At 44.7% G+C, this 17,762-nt stretch overlaps 1 protein-coding gene across 1 annotated transcript in view; it reads left to right on the top strand.

Annotated features, from left to right (window-relative positions):
• The first annotated feature begins 8,080 nt into the window (after nt 1-8,080).
• ERN1 (endoplasmic reticulum to nucleus signaling 1) overlaps nt 8,081-17,762 on the top strand; it is a 67,935-nt gene continuing 58,253 nt past the window's right edge. Inside the window, exon 1 of the mRNA XM_028157390.2 lies at nt 8,081-8,347. Within this exon, the coding sequence (XP_028013191.2) occupies nt 8,285-8,347 (63 nt within the window). The 5' untranslated portion in view covers nt 8,081-8,284. The remainder of the gene's footprint in view (nt 8,348-17,762) is intronic.

Here is a 17,762-nt window from a genome sequence, read left to right as displayed (position 1 = left end):
ATTTATGTATGAGACAACACACTAAACTATTATGATTTTTGCCTTGAATTCTAATTTATCTTACATTAGATTAGCATTGCTACTTCTGTCTTTTTTTAAATCTGTGTTTGTCTGATATAACTTTGTCTATCTACCCCTTTATTTTTAACCTTTCTATGTGATTTTGGTTAATGTGTCCTTTGTATTAGGCATATGGTTGGATTATAGTATTTAGCTCAATCTGGTAAGATATGCCTTTTCAAAATTCATTTAAAATTTTTATTATGGCCTTGGTTGGTGTGGCTCAGTTGGTTGGAGTGTCATTCCTTGCACCAGAAGGTCACCAGTTCGATTCCCGGTCAGGGCACATGCCCCAGTTGCAGATTCCGTCCCTAGTCAGGGTGTGTGCAGGAGGCACCGATCCTTGTGGCTCCTCTCTCTCTCTCTCTCTCTCTCGCTCTCTCTTTCTCCTCTCCTCTCTCTTTTTTTCTCCTCTCCTCTCTCTCTCTCCCTCTCACTCTAAAAGTTAATAAAATTTTTTAAGTTTTGTTATGAAATAACTTCATACAGGAGTACATATAAAGTGTATGTATGGTTGAAGATAATTAATAATTGAATATTCATATACGTACCACTTAGTTTAAGAAAAATGGCATCAATAACTTTGAAGCTAACTTTTCGCCCCTTTGGATTCTTCCTCACTCAGAGAAAACCACCATCCTGAATTTTGAGTTTGTCTTGTTTTGCTTTTCTTCTTAATTTTTCTTCATATTTTGTATATTCTTTAGTCTTGCTTGATTTTGAGCTTTATAGAATAGAATATACTGTATAAATTCTTCTGTGACTTGCTCTTTTTATTGCTTAATATTGGTGATGTTCATGTTATTGCATGTAAAGCAACCAGTAATTGTAGTAATGCAACCAAGGTAGCATTTTTACACAATTATTCTACATTTTACACATCTATTCTCTTTATATTAGATGTTTAAAATAGCTTCCAGTTTTACTGGTATAAGCTATTACAGAGCTACTTCGAATATTCTGTGTGTGCACAAGTTCCTTTAGGGTATGTATATAGAAGCACAATTGCTGTGTGGTAGGGTAGGCACATTTCCAACTTTCTAGATAATAACAAATTATTTTCCAAAAATAATGCACTCCCACATTGGCCTACACCCTCACCAGTTCTTGATACTGTCAGACTTTATGTGTTTGCCATATGGTGAGTATAAAATGGTATTATAATCAGCCATAGGCCAGGTGTAGTCATATACATTGTTGATTTGGTGCTCTTAGAAATGCTGAGCCAGCATTTCAATCAGGGTTTATCGATTTAAGTTGCCCAACTCAAACTAGCTGGGGCAAAAAGGGAGGTTTTGTTAAATGGGAGGAGAGCTGGGCAGCCTGATCTCGAGCCCGCTAGAATCAAACTCAAGCTTGTCCAGGGCTCCCTGACTGCATCCATGCTTCTCTCTGTCTGCCATCTTTCTTTTGAATTGGCTTTCTTTGCAGGATAGAGGAGGCTCCTGGGCCTCACACCTCCTGGCTTTGCCACTAGAAAGGAAACGAGGCTCTTTTCATGGTTCTAACCGGAGTCAGATTGGGTACAAGCCTACTCATGGGTCACGTAAAGGTGGCCAGATGGGTAGCTGTTTGGTTATCTATTACTGCATGATAAACCCCTCTGTAACTCAGTGATTTAAAACTACAGCCATTTTATTGTTCCCTCACAGAATGACCTGAGTTAACTGGACTCAGCTGGGAGATTCTTGTGCTCCAGGTATCAGCTGAGGTCACCTAGGGGCTTGCCTGGGCTGGAACATTCAAGATGGCTCAACCAGATGTCTGGCAGCTGGGATCTCAGCTGGAGCTGTTGATTAGAGCAACTCCTTTCTCCACGTGGCCTGTGTATGGATGGCTTGGGTTTCTAAGCTAACTTCCAAGAGGGAGCATCCAGGAGTTAGTATTCTAAGAGGAAGGAAATGAAGCTGCCAGGCCTCTTAAACCTGTGATGGGAGGTCCCGAATATCGCTTGTGCCCACAATGAGTCACAGGCCCAGTCCAGATTGAAAGGCAGGGAGCCCTAGCAGGTTTGGCTCAGTGGATAGAGCATTGGCCTGCAGACTAAAGGGTCTTGGGTCAAGAGGTATGCCTGGGTTGTGGGCTCGATTCCTAGTGGGGGGGCGTGCAGGAGGCAGCCCATCAATGATTCTCATCATTGATATTTCTATCTCTCCTTCTCCCTTCTCTGAAATCAATAAAATTATTTTTTTTAAAAGGGAGGGGGGTCTTGGGTTCAATTCCGGTCAAGAGCCATACCTTCATTGCAGGCTCCTCCACGGCCCGGACCATGGTCGGGTGTGCAGGAGGCTACCAATCGATGTATTTCTCACACATCAATGTTTCTATCTATCTTTCCCTCTCTCTTCTACTCTCTTAAAAAAAATCAATGGAAAAATATCCTCAGGTGAGGATTAACCACAAAAAAAAAAAAAAAGTGAAAGAGAAGAAAATAAGCTCTCCCTTTTGATGGGCAGAGCAGCATGTGCATAGAGGCAGAGAAAGGACTATTTGGGGCCATCACTGAGTGGCTTCCGCAATAGAGTAATATGACTGGGCCAGCCTGGGTAGATGCCTGCTAGGGGACAGACAATAAGTCTGCCCACACCACTTAGCATATCCGCTCTTGCAGAGCTGGCCCCAATTCCTGTTTTCTTGCTCCCTCTGTGGTCCCAGCAATGAGAACAGCCCCTTGAATGAGGTAAAGGTCTGATGAACTATTGTTGAATTCCTTCTTCTCAGTCTTCTTGTTTGTGTAACTGCACCAGACAGATGCTTGCCATTCTGCCTTGGCAAGTTTTGTATCTGTCCTCTCTCCTCTCTTGCCCTAGAGATGAACAATCTCCTAACAGTCTCTCAAACGCCTGCCTCTTCCCCTAACTCTCCCCTTGAAATACAACTTCAGTCCTGTCTCACTCTGCTGCCTACTGGAGAAAACCCAGCCTGACTATAGTGCCCCCCCCAGTCACTGACCCATCCTGCCTGCCTTCCCAGCCCCATCTCCCACTGCTCCTTTGTGTAGATGCCAAGCACACGCTCCGTGATGAGTCAGCTTGGGCTCCCATGAAGCCACACAGTGCTCTCCTTTCCCCAGGCCCCGTGTTCAGGTCCTCTACTCCCCTAGGATATCCGTTTCTCTGTCAAATCTGACTAAAGGCCCAGCACAGACACCACTTCTTCCATGAAGCCCTCTCTGCTTTACCCTTCTCACCCCCTTCCTTCCACCAGACCCTGTCTTGAACACCATAGTTCTATTTCTGAGTTTATTCCTGACTTCAGACACTTTTCACAGTCAGCCTATATGTTGGTTATTTCTGTGCATGTCCTATCACCTTTACCAACTTGCAGACTCTTGTGATGTTCCCTCGTGGTACCAATCCATGTACTCAGAAGCCCTTAGTGATATTCATTCAAAGAATGAATGAATGGCCTAGCCAGTGTGGCTCAGTGGTCGAGTGTCGACCTATGAACCAGGAGGTCAAGGTTCAATTCCCAGTTAGGGCGCATGCCCAGGTTGTGGGCTCAATCCCCAGTGGGGGGCATGCAGGAGGCAGCTGATCAGTGATTCTCATTATTGACGTTTCTATCTCTCTCTCCCTCTCTCTTCCTCGCTGAAATCAATAAAAATATTTTTTTAAAAAAAAAGAATGAATGGCCGAGACCGGTTTGGCTCAGTGGATAGAGCGTGGGCCTTTGGACTCGAGGGTCCCGGGTTTGATTCCGGTCGGGGGCATGTACCTTGGTTGCGGGCGCATCCCCAGTGGGGGGTGTGCGGGAGGCAGCTGGTCGATGTTTCTCTCTCATTGATGTTTCTGGCTCTCTGTCCCTCTCTCTTCCTCTCTGTAGGAAATCAATAAAATATATATTTTGGAAAAAAAAAAAAAAGAATGAATGAATGAATGGTAATCCAGGTAGAGGTCAAAGATGAAGTCATCTCCAAAATGCACCTGATGAAATTATAGCTAAAGTTCCTTTCTGCTCTAAAATTTGATTACGTCTATGAATGAACTCTCCTAAGGAAAAGGGGATAGACTGGGTAAGGTATACATATTAAGCCTTGAGAAACACAGTCTGGAAGGAGGAAAAAGAGACAGAAAATGGTAATACTCAAAGTGGAAAAGCTCAAGAAAAGGGAACTGTTAACATACCTGAGCTGAAGAGAGGCCTATGGAAATAAGATCAAGCATGGCCACTGGGATTTTACAAGAGGAAGAATGTTTATGAGCTGCTTAAGAGATGTTTCCAGAGAGTTCTGAGGAAATATGCCAGACTCCAGGGGGTTAGGAGGGACTGGCCAGTGAGGAAGTGGCACTCTGAGGACCCCGTTTCTATATTGGCGCTGCTTTGGGCCTTTGAGAATATTAACATCGGTGACACTGTGGACACCGTGGTGACAGATGCACTTGGCACAAATGGGTGTGAAACAGAACAGCTCAGAGGCAAGTGAACAAATACTCAGGATTGGACTGAACTACCCTCAGGGCAGAAACCCCGGATGTCTGCTGTATTTCTTACATTCTTTTGCACAACCCTCAGATAAGATCAGGAGGAGACTTACATGCCATTTGAGGCAATGCTCTTTGTCACCACATATTTGTATAAACTTCTGGTTGCCATTCCAGGGACACACACCAGTCTGGGCTACTGCCTGGCTACATTTACAGGTCACCTTGTAATATCACCTTGACATAATGCTGTGCGAGGGGCAGGAATAATAACCAGCTAATGGTGGGACACGTCCTAGCATCTGGGCAGCCCAGACAAGCTCTGAAGTCATATGGGTAGCTGGATTCTAATCCGGGTTGTGCCACTCACTAGCTGTGTGTTACCCTCTCAGCTATTAACCTTTTCATATTTCATCGTGGCATCTGGAAAAATGGGGCTAGTAACACCCACCTCAGAACTGCTGTCCAGATAATGTGAGATGATCCCGTAAAGCATGTATTTCTGCACATTCCCAAACAGTCGAGAACAGCCAATAAATATTAACTGCGATAATAAGAAACGCTCGCTTTTGTGATACAAGAAAGGGTCTAGTAGGTTCGGTTCTATGGCAAAGAGAAGTTGTTTGGAATGAGTGTCACCATCTTTTCAGATCCAATCACCCTCAAACAGGAAGAGTTCTATTTGCTGAAGAACCAAACTGCTCACAGTGACAGTGGCTTTTCTTCAATTTCCCTTAAACATGAGGACACGAAGGAGATAGGAAGTTAGCCTGCTACCATACACTCTCGTTTCATCGTTTCATTTCTGCCACGACTACCCCACATGTGCTGTAAGTTCAAGTCTGGAAGCCGGGGCAACAGCACTGGGCTCACTAAAAATAAGCCAGAGTCAGTTTATTCTCATAAAGATTTGTTCCTTTGAGGCGTCACTGAAGCTTTCCACCATGACCTCCCTTTTGGATTTCACCAGCTTTTTCTTTCAAAGGGAGCTACCCTCTCACTAAATAGCTATCGGCAAACCAACATCATAATCATTTTTAATGAAATTTTGAAGGGTTTTAAACAGAAGAGGCATAAACTCTTTTAAAGCGAGGTCATAATTTGTTCCACTAGAGGGCGACATTTGCTAAAATAAACAAAAGAGACTCCGCATAGGGATTAACACCGGACATTAAGGGTAAACTGGATCCCAGGATCTTGGCACCCTTAGTCACCTGAGGAAACTGGAAAACACACAGTCTTTGGGCTCCACCCCGGAGATTCTGAATCAGTAGGGGAAGAGGGCATGAAAAGGTGTTGGAGATCTGTTTTTGTAAAGCTCTCCAAATTTGGGAACAACTGTTTTCAGAGATAAATGAAAATAATATTAAACTAAATTTCTCCCACCATTCACATCCAGATATACTATTCAGGTCCTGCTGATGTATATATTTATATATTTTTTATTTTATTTTTTTACCTTGGTGCAAAAAGAGGGTTTATCTTTACAATAAGACCATGACCTTTGCCTGGTTTAGAGGTTGCTATTTAATGAGACTTCCAGAAAGGTATTCTATATGGGCGGATCTACTCCAAAGGCACCCTCCAAAATATTTCCATTTATGATGGTATTTATCAGCAATGCCAGTTTTTGCTTTATCATAAGTAAAAAGCTTTCTAAATCAATGCCTGGCTGTGGAGCAAGATTATGGACAATGCTGCCTTAAATAAAACCAAAGCTTATCAGTATGAGTTGCCCATCAGGTGAACTGCATAAAACATATCAAGTGATTAAATGTAAGAACAACCTACTTGGTGCATAAGAAATTCTGAGGGCAGTACAGTTAAGGCCTGGGGGTGTTAGGTCCAGCTGAGTTAGGTCCAGGTGGGTATATACCCACCTGACCCGGGCTCCTTGGAATGAATTTTTTTCTTCTTTATTGGATCTTTAAAACTGATTTATGAGTCAAATTGAGGTTAAGCATTCCCCTTGGTGTTTCATCCACTGGGGCTTACCAGGTCACAGTGACATTTTGAATTGTCAGAGGCTGCCAGGGTTTCAGTACAGAAAGCTCCCCCATCTAGACTTCCTCTGTTTGAGAAAAAGCACCAGAGGAGAAGGGATGGGAAAGTGCTGATTTTTCAGTCAGGCTTCTTTCCTAACTCAAGCATGTGGTCTTACAGATCCTGTTGTCAGCTTGCAAGCCGGACAGGTAATCATTAAAGGGCTCCTCCCTGGGCACCTGGCCACCCTGCTCCGGAGTGATGCAGCCTCTGTTTTAACCCAGCTCCCCGCCAATCCCAAACCTCCCTGTTTGCATTTAGACATGCAGATAACACTTTGCAAGATGTGTCTACTACTTTCACAGTTGCCAAGATTCAAACTGCTCTGGACTCTCAGCACCGGTAGGGATTAGTCCCTTGACTGACCTCCGTGGAGGGGTTGGGAATGGGTAACTGTTTGCAGGATGCTGGCTTGCTTCAAACATGTCTGTTACTGTATAGGGAGGATCGATCCACAGTGCACACAGACCAGATACTGGGTCAGTCCCCCACGACGTTGCTGTTTTCTCCAGCATTGCTTACTCCTTTCCCCAAACCCTGAAAAATCTTGGGTTTTATTATGAGCACGCTGGGAAAAATGAGAGAAGTTACTTTCCCCTTTTCTCCTAAGATCTATCAGTGTCTTACTCCGACTCTTAGTTTACTCATTACAAACAATATGTCCTCTGTCTTCTCTTCCAAGTGGAGGGCAGCATGGGACTCAGCGACCAAACAGCTGCTGCGCTCTTTAATTTAGGCTAATAGCCCATCACCCTCAACAGAACTTGTTTGGGACCTCAACACACCCACTCGCTCCAATGAGCTGGGACCCGTGTCATCCCAGGCTTCAGGAGGTCACATACACAAATGCCACGTAAACACCAGGACACCAGCAGCCGAAGTGGTTTCCTTTTTTGCTTATAATTTCTGGCAAATGATTTGGCCAAGGTTTATTCCAAAAGGAACTGATGCCTGTTGGACATGATTTGAGGGGGAATTCCTGAGGGGAAAAAAGAAAAAGGAAGAAAGGCCTTCCGACCAGCGGAGTGGCAGCTGGAGGACCCCAGGGCTGTGGAGTCAGCGACATCGGCGCAGGCAGAAGCGCTGTGTTTGCTGGCATCCCGTCAGCTGCTGGCATCGCTGTCGGCTGCTGTCCCTCGCTCCGGAGGGCGCCGGTGATTCCACCGCGGCGGGCAGACGAAGCGGGGGCTCTGGGCAGCGGGCACCGCCTGTCTCCTGGCCTTTCCCCTGATCAAGTCTGACTCAAGGGGTCTCTCGGAGGGATGAGCGGTACCTCCTGGGGGATGGGGTGCGCCCGCGTGGCGGGGCTGCCGGCCTGCCCCCGCACCCGGATAAGCTCCCAGCCTCGACAGTCCGGCGCCCCTAGATGCGGACGCCCAGGCCTGGTCCTGTCCGGCAACGCCAGCCCGGGAATCTGGGCCGGCCAGGAGCTGTGCTGACCTCGGCCCCGCCCACCGTGCCGGCCCCGCCCACCGCGCCAGCCCCGCCCACCACTCGAGCCTGGCCCTGCCCCCGCGGTGGCCCCGCCCAGTCTCGGGCCCGCCCCTCGCCCGGACCCGCCCCGACCGGAAGAAGCGCCGGCCCGGCGCTTAAAGGGTCGGGAATGGGGGTGCCGCCACCGCCTAGTCAGCTCTTCCTTCGCTGAAGACCAGCCGCCGCCGCGCTGTTGTCGCGGCGCCCCCGCCCCGTCCTCCGCCCTCCCGCACCGCCCCCCGGAGCCGGCTGGCTGGGCCGGGAGCCGGGACGGAGTTCTCGCCATGCCCGCCCGGCGGCGGCCGCTGCTGCTGCTGCTGTTGGCGCTGCTGCTGCCCGGCTCCTGGGTGAGTGACCGGGAATCGTGGGACGGAGGGACACCTCGGCGCCCGCCGGACTCCGAGCTGGGAGCCCAGCGGCGGCGGCAGCTCGAGGCCCCGTGCGCCCCGGCGGAGGCTCCAGACGCGCGTAGGAGGCAGCGCCGGGCGGGGAGCGAACGCCTCCTGGCTGGTCCGAGTGGCGGCCGCGGCCAGCCACGCCGAGGCGCACGCCACCCGGAGGGCCTCGCGGCCGGCGCGGTGTCACGGGCAGCGCTTCTCCGTGCGGCCTTGTGCGCAACTTTGTGTCGCCCCGGTGGCACCTCTGGTCTCCAGAAGGCCACCTGCCGGACCCTCCCCCAGAGGTGGGCGCGGGCTCTGCCTGCGGTGGCCGCTGGGGAAGGACTGAAAGGGCCCTGTAATCGAGGGGAAAGGAATGTCTCGCGTTTATCATCCTGGTTGGAACTTTTAACTGGCGAGAACTTTGGGAAACGCGTGCAGTTGGGAGAGAGCGAGCCTTTTTTACCCAGGAGCTTGAACCTGCTTACCTGTCTTGCAGGTTCCTTGGCATTGCGAGGCGGGAGGCTGCCTTTTGTGCACCAGGAGTTCCTTAAGCAAGTTAAGCTGTGGGAATTGGACTCGTTTTTTAAGACCCCATATGGGACAGCGGTGAAGCCGCTTCAGAACTTGAAGTAACAGACTGTCTCCTTCTGGGAGAACACAGTGGGGCTGACCGAAACGTCTTCTCACCTTTTTTGGGGGGAGAAGTGCCTGGTTGACATTTATTTAACTATTTAAGACCTTTTACTCTGGCTGTGGATTTGGGCACCACGGCTGGGAGGACATTTTGTGGACACACTTGTTTGTTTTTTTCTCTTCTGATTGGAAGAACCTAGCGAGTGTTTTTTTTAAAAAAAAACAAAACACATATTGTTCAGGATGTGGGTATGGTACATTGGTGCAGGATCTGTTTAATGACCTCCACTGTGTACTCTTTAATATGGATATCATGTACCAGGTGTCCAGGTGGAAAATTGACATATGTGTACCTGAGTGCCACAGCGGGAACTCGTTGGAGATTATGCATTTTAGGTAAATAATACTCCATGCTCTTGGAGTAACAAGGATTTGGAAACAGCTGTAATAATATAGTATAAGGTTACCTTTTCACACTCGGGTTTTGGGTTTTTTAAAGGAAAATTTGTGCACACTTCACATTAGAACTCGTGTAATTTAAGTTTTTATAATTTTTTTTTTAAAAAAAACACTTTCACAACTAGGTTCAGGTTTTGAACTTCAACACTATATCTTGGATTGGTTAACTGCTGCTTGGCATATGCTCACAGATAAGAGAATGACCATATGTATGGCCTGGAAGCTGATCATTTCGAATAATGAAGGCCAAAGTGTATATGGTTTTCTTTGCCACATAGTTCCATGCTGTTCTTTCATTGGAGTCTAGTGTTTTAGTTATTGAATAACTTAGGCTTAAACAGCCCCCAAATAACTATTTTAGCTTTAGTTGGGAATATAGTTTCATTTCATGTAAATATTTGCAAATTGTATTTAGAAATCCAGACTTCTCAGAGTTCCTGGTAAAATAGTCCAGACCCTTACTGGAAGGTTATGTTTTAGTGGCACTCCATTTTTAGGTAAAAGGTCAGAATTTCACTCCCAGAATTATCTGCCAGTAAACATTTCTATCCCCAAATGTAGTGAGAATTCTTACTTGAAAACTCTAAACGAAACACATTGCAAAGTGGGCAGTTAAAACCAGGCAGCAATGATGTTGTGTAGAACGCACTGACTGTAAAATTAGACAAGCCCGAGTTATGGTGCCCTCAGGCAAGTTGGTCCTAGAGACTCTGTTTGCTGTGTGTGCAATGGGGACAGCTAACATACTAACATGCCTGAAGGCACCTTGCACTTCATAGATGATAAATGTACTCTCCTTACCCCGCAAATCCCCCAACACAGGTGCTTTTTACTCTCAGTCATTTTTTTTTTTTATATTCTGTGTCTGCAAGGAGCATTTTTGAATGCTCTTTCTTTTTGATTGATGACATAACTGGAGGCAATACTGTGATTTTTCTTTCAGTTTGTGTCTGATTGAGCCAGACACTGACTCATCATGGGCTGCAACTCTAGGCTTTCAGATCAAAATGCAATAACATCAGTGTTATTAAGGATTTGAGACTGTTAATCCAGGGAGTTTTCCCCTCCATCCTAGACCTGGATCTTGAACCTCATGTTGGTTTGTGTTACATCACTGCTGTCACATCGTCGCTGTCATGTAGTCCTCATTTTCCCCTGTTGAGGTGCCCCTTCTCTCAAGTACCAAAGAGATCTGTAGCGTGTGTGGCAAAATACTTTCTTCCGTTATGATATACTAGAGGCCCAGTGCTGAAATTCGTGCACTGGTAGGGTCTCTAGTGGCTGCCGGCTGGGCCTCCCTCCCTTCCCCCAGCTGGCCCCGCCCCCTGGTTGAACTCTGGGACAACCTCCCAGTCGAGGGGACAATTTGCATACTACGCTTTTATTATATAGGATAGCATTCTTTTATTCAGTGTTTTGACTTTATTTATTTTTAAGTAAATTTTTTTTTCCTATTACAGTGATGTATAATGTTATATTAGTTTCAGGTGTGCAACATAATGATTAAAACCAGGGTTTTGGTTATAGAGCGGAATAAAAAAATGTCACCGAGAACTGAGGGCCATGAACGTACAGAAACACACTGAGAATATCATCTGAGACATGAGTCTTAACGTGGAATGTCCTCACTTACCATGCCTCCTGATAGTTATCACCTGCACGAATTATCCTAATAGGAGATAGCAAGTATTTATTCTGAGGCCAGGAGGAGAATGTTTCATTAAGCTCATGTCATCAGGGCTGCTAATCATGAAATGAGACTGTAGTTGTGCACATGTGTGTGTTTGTTACTTCATTAACTTGCCTGCCCACTGGGCTCTCCACAGTAGCATAGCTTCTCAGAGCAAGGAGAAGAAGTGTATGAGGAGTCTTCCTGAGAGAGTTCAACGGTAGACCATATTCCAGAATAGAGGACAGTGGGCTCCGGAAAGGTTTCTTCATGTCTGGACAGAGCAGCACCACCTGCGTGGGCCTGGGGGATGGTTGTTTGCCTGACTCAGATTCTGACTCCGTTTTTCAGGTAGAAGAATCATTGGAAACCTCTTTGGTTTGGGGATCCAAAGTAATGTTTTGGTTCAATGTTGTGTGTGTTTTATAATGATCACATGTTCTCCTTAAAGAGATGATATAGGGGAGAAAAACCTAATGTATCAAATGGATTCCATTTTTATTATGCACAAATAACTTGGGGCCTGTAACCTAGCAATATGATTAGAGTGTGATGTGGCTTACACAATGGTGAATCACAGTCCATGAATAAGAAACATGCGGGTTGAATATATTTCCCAGGGGCTGGCGATTCCCCTCCCCTCCCACCCCCGCCGTCTTTATCTTTGCTATATTCTATGTTTGGTAACCTGCCACAGAGCAACACATTCTCAGAGATATTTAAAAGAGACTAGATATGGATTGGGAAAGTAGAACTTAAAAAGCTAATCATAAGCTCCTAGCTTGCATTTCTTTTTAAAAATTTAAGTTACATCTGGACAGTCTAAATCACTTCTGATTATCTTGCCATCTTTGTTCATGTGCAAACACACAGCAAATACAACAGTATAAAAATACGTGTTTATATTTTTGTTCGGTTTCCCTCCCTCGCTCCCACAGAATGTTTCCCATAACCTGTTAGGAAATGTTCTGAGTGCGTTTGTCACTTTTAGTGGCACTTTAGTAAACCATCATTCATGACAAAACATTGGCGCTTTCTGTGCTCAGCCCTGGCGTGGGGACCGGGTTGACGTGGTGCTAAGCCTTGCTTTGCCTAGTGATCACTCTGCTGAGGTCATATGGATTGCTTGCAGTTTCCACTATTATAAGGAAAGGTGTATTTCCCTTTTATTTTCGAATCTCTTATGTGTTTAGTGCTTCCTGAATGATAACATGGGAACATTTCTATATGATAACATGGGAAGATTTTTTTAACCCCTCAACATAGTCATATTCATTGTAGAAAAGTTAGAAAGCATAGAGAAGTCTAAATGAAAAAAAAAAAAAAAAAAAACTAACTACAATCCTACTACCCAAATATTACCTCTATTAATACTTGAACAGCTTCATTGAGATATTTATAATTTACATATCATATAATTCACTTATTTAAAGTGTACAGTTCAGTGGTGTACAGTTCACAGAATTGTGCAACCATGGTCGCAATCAGTTTTCACCATTCCCAAAGAAACTTCATACACATTAGCTGTCACTCCCCATTTCTCACAGCCTCTGAGACAGGCAGATAACTAATTTCGTAAATGGAATCATATTCCATGTGGTCTTTTGTGACTGGCTTCTTTCACTTAGCACAATGTTTTCAAGGTCCATCCAGGTTGTAGTGTGTATCAGTGCTTTGTTTGTTTTTATTGCTGTTAACACTGCATTATATGGTCACACCATGTTTTGTTAATCCATTCTTTAGTTGGTGGAACATTTGGGTTGTTTCTCCTTTTTGGCTATTATAAATAATGCTCCTATGAACATTTGAATACAAATTTTTGAATGGCCATATATTTTCATTTTGGGGGTGGTATATACCTAGGAGTGGGATTTCTGGGTCATATATATGGTAACTGTATGTTTAACTTTTGGGGAAACTAACTGTTTTCTAAAGCAGCTGCACTATTTTAATTCCCACCTGCAGTGTAGGAGGGTTCCAGTGTCTCCACATTCTTACCAACGCTTGCTATGATCTGCCTTTTTGATTATAGTCATCTTAGTGGGTGTGAAGTGGTAACTCATTATGGTTTGATTTGCATTTCCCTGGTGGCTAATTTACTAACACCTTGATATATATACCTTCAGATTTTTTTTCCTGTGCACATATTTGCATAGGTAATATTTTTCTTCCCCAAACTGGAACATATCACAGATCTTTCTTTCATTGTTAATAAGTTTAATTCTGCAACATCATTCTCATAATACTTTTCTGTGTAATACTTCTGAATGGATATACCATAATTTGACCATTCAACCAGGTAGAATATTGAGGCTGTTTTTAATTTTCATTATTATAAGCAATCTGATAAACCTTTTTTCCTTTTTTAAAAATGTTTTTATTGATTTTAGTGAGAGAGGAAGGGAGAGGGAGAGAGAGAAACATTGAGAGAGAAACATCAATATCCTTAGGCTGCCTCCTGCCCTGACCAGGAATCAAACCAGCTGAGCCACACTGGCCAGGGCTTGAACGCATCTTAACTGCTTAATTATTCCTTGGGATAAATTCCTAGAACTGGAATTTGCTGATCCAACGTAATCTTTTACAGCTCCTTCCCCCAGCCCCCAAACTATTTTGGATGTTTTAAAAAGTACAAAACTTGCCTTAAATTGGGTTTATAATAGCCATTTTAAAGTAAGCTGTTTTCTTTTAGCAGCATGGATTTTAAGTCAAGTGGAAATGAAATATTTAGATTTTATTTTGCTTATATTTTGAAAATGCAAATGACCATAGCAGTCTATTGATGACCCTTTCTTACCAAGACCTACTGAGAAAATGTTTTATTCTGATTTGTTCAGTAAATTGTTTGTAGGGCCCCTGGGTGGTTTCAGATCAGCTTTATAGCAGATGTGGCTCCCATGAGCACCCTTAGATACCTCGGGGTCATCTGCAAGTTTGGTTTTGAGGGTAGCCTGCCTCCGACAGACAAGATTCTTTATATAGTTGGTTGTGAGGCCGTTTACAATTTTGCTTCAAGACTATTGGTAAACCAAGAATTGACGCATTGGTTGTGCCTTTTGGAGGCTGCTATTCTTAAAACACACAGCTTGTCCATGCACCTGTTTTTCCTGGGAAGATTAAAGTGCCACTTGACAATACCATCATGCCTTTGGTGTTTTTTTGTTTTGTTTTGTTTTGTTACAAATATACCTAAACTTATTCGTCCAAAAGAATGTTGTCTCTTTCAAAATAATCACCCCTTCAGAGTCAATGTTCATGTCCTATAAGTTAGTCTTTTTAAAATTGTCTTACTTTTCAGTGCTTCATTTAATAATGTAGTCAATCAGTTTAATAATTCAACTTAAAACACATAGGGAGCCCTAAAAGAGCAAATATTTACTCTTAAGCCAATTATCCTTACACAACTTAAAACATTTCCCAATTCCTTCCGATCTGTGCTTGAATATAACTTTCATGTGCTTCACACTGAAGTTTTGGTGAAAACTATTAGTCAGCTTGATTGCACAATTTACTGAGGACACTTGGATATGATTTTTGGTTGTTTTTTAAAACCAACTAAAGACTTTCCACCATGGAGGGCTCTCACAGGTATATTCTTTAAAGGGAATTTCCAGAAAACTCCAGAAATATTTGTGAGCAACAGGAGCATAGATGCATAAAGGTATAAATGCTTCCCAAGGTAACTAGAATCAGAGAATATTAGACAGTTGGAAGGGATCTCACTGGTCTAATGCAATGAGCCTCAGTGTTTCCCTCCACTTTATCCCCACATAAGGAACAGGATGCGTGTCAGTAACAGTGGGAGCCCATTAGAACCTTCGAGGGTGGTGTTTGCGACATATACCACCCTCTCTCAGGCATCATCTTCCCTCCCTACTTTAGAAGATCACTGCCCTGCTTCCCGGTCCCCAGAGCAGACAGATGAGAAAGCTGAGGCCAGGGAGGGTCATGCGACCTTGAGGTCATGTGTCATTGACAGAACTGAGCCTTGAACCTAATCCCCCTGCTTCTCTTTGAAGAGTAGTCCCTGCAGTGCTTATGTTCTGGTGTGTTTGTTAGGACAAATCAGTCCAGCTACACCAGTCACACCCTGAGGAGGTGACCCAGCCATGTTGCAATGAGAGAGGATCTAGAGAAGGACCAAGGACCAGCAAGAGAAGGAAGATTGGTAAGCTTCAGGGAAATGCTCAGATAATGCTCTTGTTCCTCCCACAAGAGTTGTAGCCTCTTACCCTTTGTTTCAGTAGGAAAGATGCAACCTTGAGTCGGAAACACTGCCTTCACCTGAGACTCTCCAGCAAAACTGACTATTCTGAACTCTGGAGCCAAATGCAGCGGCCATCATGGAGAGGAGATTAAGCCTAATTCACACTTTAAGAGGTCTAATAATATCCAAGCAGGTGCACGTTGATCAGTAAGATCTCGCCCAGAAATGTTTCTGAAACAGCAAAACTGAAAGTTCATGTCTGAGAAGCCTTGAACCAAAGTCAGCCCTCCATAGTGCAGTCACCTTCCTCAGGGAATCCTGAAAATTCAGAACTCTAATCATCAAGCTGGGCCTGGGGTGTTTGCCTTTGCAGAGGCCCCTACCTCCCAGCAATTCTGGCACCAGGGAGTAGGTCTGCGATGATGGGAGAGGGCGGGACACAGTGGACATTGGAGCACAATGGAGGGACTCAGGTTAGCTTAGGGGGGTCTCAGGAGAGTGTAATGAGGGGAGAGAGGAAGGGGCCAAGAAGGTGCCCTGGGATAGGGGCCGTCACACTCCTCTTGCTGGTCTGTCCTGGAAGGCAGGGACCCTGCCTTGCTTATCTTCGCATCCTCTATAGCATTTGGCATGGTGGGTCGGCCATACTCACTGTAGTGGGCACTCAGCAAATACTCATGGAATGCCTCTTTGAGTCTTGTTAAGACCAATAAAACAAGGAGCTGTTTATCATCAGGCAAGTGGGTTGTGGCGTTTTGGAGGGCAGGGAGATGTTGCTTTAGCTGTAATCTATCTTCCTGAATGGGCTTTCATCGGTAGTGTTCCTTTCTGCAGAGTGAGAAGGGCTTCTAGGACATGACCCATAGTGTGTGGTGTCCTCTCTGTGGGCTCCTCATATCAGCAATAAGGTTAATTTTAACGTTACCACGCCCCAGGAGATAAATGGGTTGTGATTATTCCAAGTCACTTTCATTTTTCACTCAGCATGATGTTTCACTATTAAAGAATGAACTCCTGATCGAGGGTTGTCGTCCTATGTATTAAACATGATTTCCGTAGTTAGTAGACTAATTTATAATTATAATTCAAAACCATCGCTTTCTCCGGTGGATTATTGCCCCCCCCCCCCCCCCCCCGCCTCCCCTGTTTCCAGTGGGGGAATAATTGTTTGTCTAGGCTGCAGGAGTGTTTGTCATGGAAACTGAATTTTTTCATACATTTTCTGAACAAACAGTGCCATCAGATCGTTATAGAACCTGATGTTGCCATTGATCTACAGTTATCAGAGGAGTTTGTTGCTCAAACTAAATCAGACATCTTTTCTCTTAAAGCCAGTGGCCCATGACTCCTGAGGGGCCTCTAGGAACGAGAGAAACACCTGCAGGAGGGCCACAGCTGCAGCCAGGAATGTGTGACTCGAGGCGGTGCCGCTCAGCCCTGGCTGCGTTAGTCACCTGGGAGCTTTTTAAGAACCTGTGCCGAGGCCCCACCCCAGGTGAATGAAATCGGAATCTGTAGGCATGGAGGCTGACATCCTTCCTTTAAAAAACATTTTTGTAAGCCCCAGGTGACTAATGTGCAGCCAGATTGAGGCCATTAAGTAGTTCCTGTACCTTAATTCTGGACAGAGCAGATGTGTCTACCTGTGCCCTGTAGTATCACAGAGCCCTGGCCTGGCCTAGAGACAGCTTTGGGCTTATATTATAGAGAATTGGGATCACTACAGTCTGCTGGTTAGCAGCAGAACTAGAAATAGAGAACCTAGCATTATATTTGTTTCTAATATAGTACAATATTGCCCAACTTTTAAAGAGTAAGTAATTCCAGACTGGTAGGTATTCCAATTGCTTTTTTTTTAAAAAAAAAAATCAGCTTTGCCCTGGCTGGGTGGTTCAATTGGTTGGAGTGTCGTCCCATAAACCAAAACATTGGGGGTTCAATTTTCAGTCAGGGTGAATATGGGAGGCAACCGATCAGTGTTTCTTTCTCACATTGATGTTGCGCTCTCTCTCTCCCCCTTCCTCTCTCTCTTAAAAAAAAAAAAAAAAAAAAAATCAATAAGAACATATCCAAGTGGGAGGATTTAAAAAAATCAGCTTTAACTAATAATTGGCCTTACATTCAAATACACTTAGTTATTGAATTACACAATGTTTAGAATTATTTAAAGTGACACTTAGCTCACTTTGCTCCCTTCTCCATATATAAAGTTGCCTAAGAAATTAAAACAGTATTCCTTTCCAGGTCCCTTTGCAGCACCCTTGCAGTTGAAATTCATCTCTGAGTTTTAAGAGAGCCTTCTGTAGCCAGAGTGAGGTAGCCAGGGGTGGTGTGGGTGTGGAAGAAATTTGTGGGAGGAGTAAGTCCGATAGTTAAGGTACAAGAATGAAGCATATAAACAAAAAAGAGCTTTC

This window comes from Eptesicus fuscus, chromosome 20 (genome assembly GCF_027574615.1).
Source record: "Eptesicus fuscus isolate TK198812 chromosome 20, DD_ASM_mEF_20220401, whole genome shotgun sequence".
NCBI lineage: Eukaryota > Metazoa > Chordata > Mammalia > Chiroptera > Vespertilionidae > Eptesicus > Eptesicus fuscus.
The sequence above is the reverse complement of the archived record's forward strand: the minus strand, read 5'-3'. Positions and strand labels throughout refer to the sequence as shown.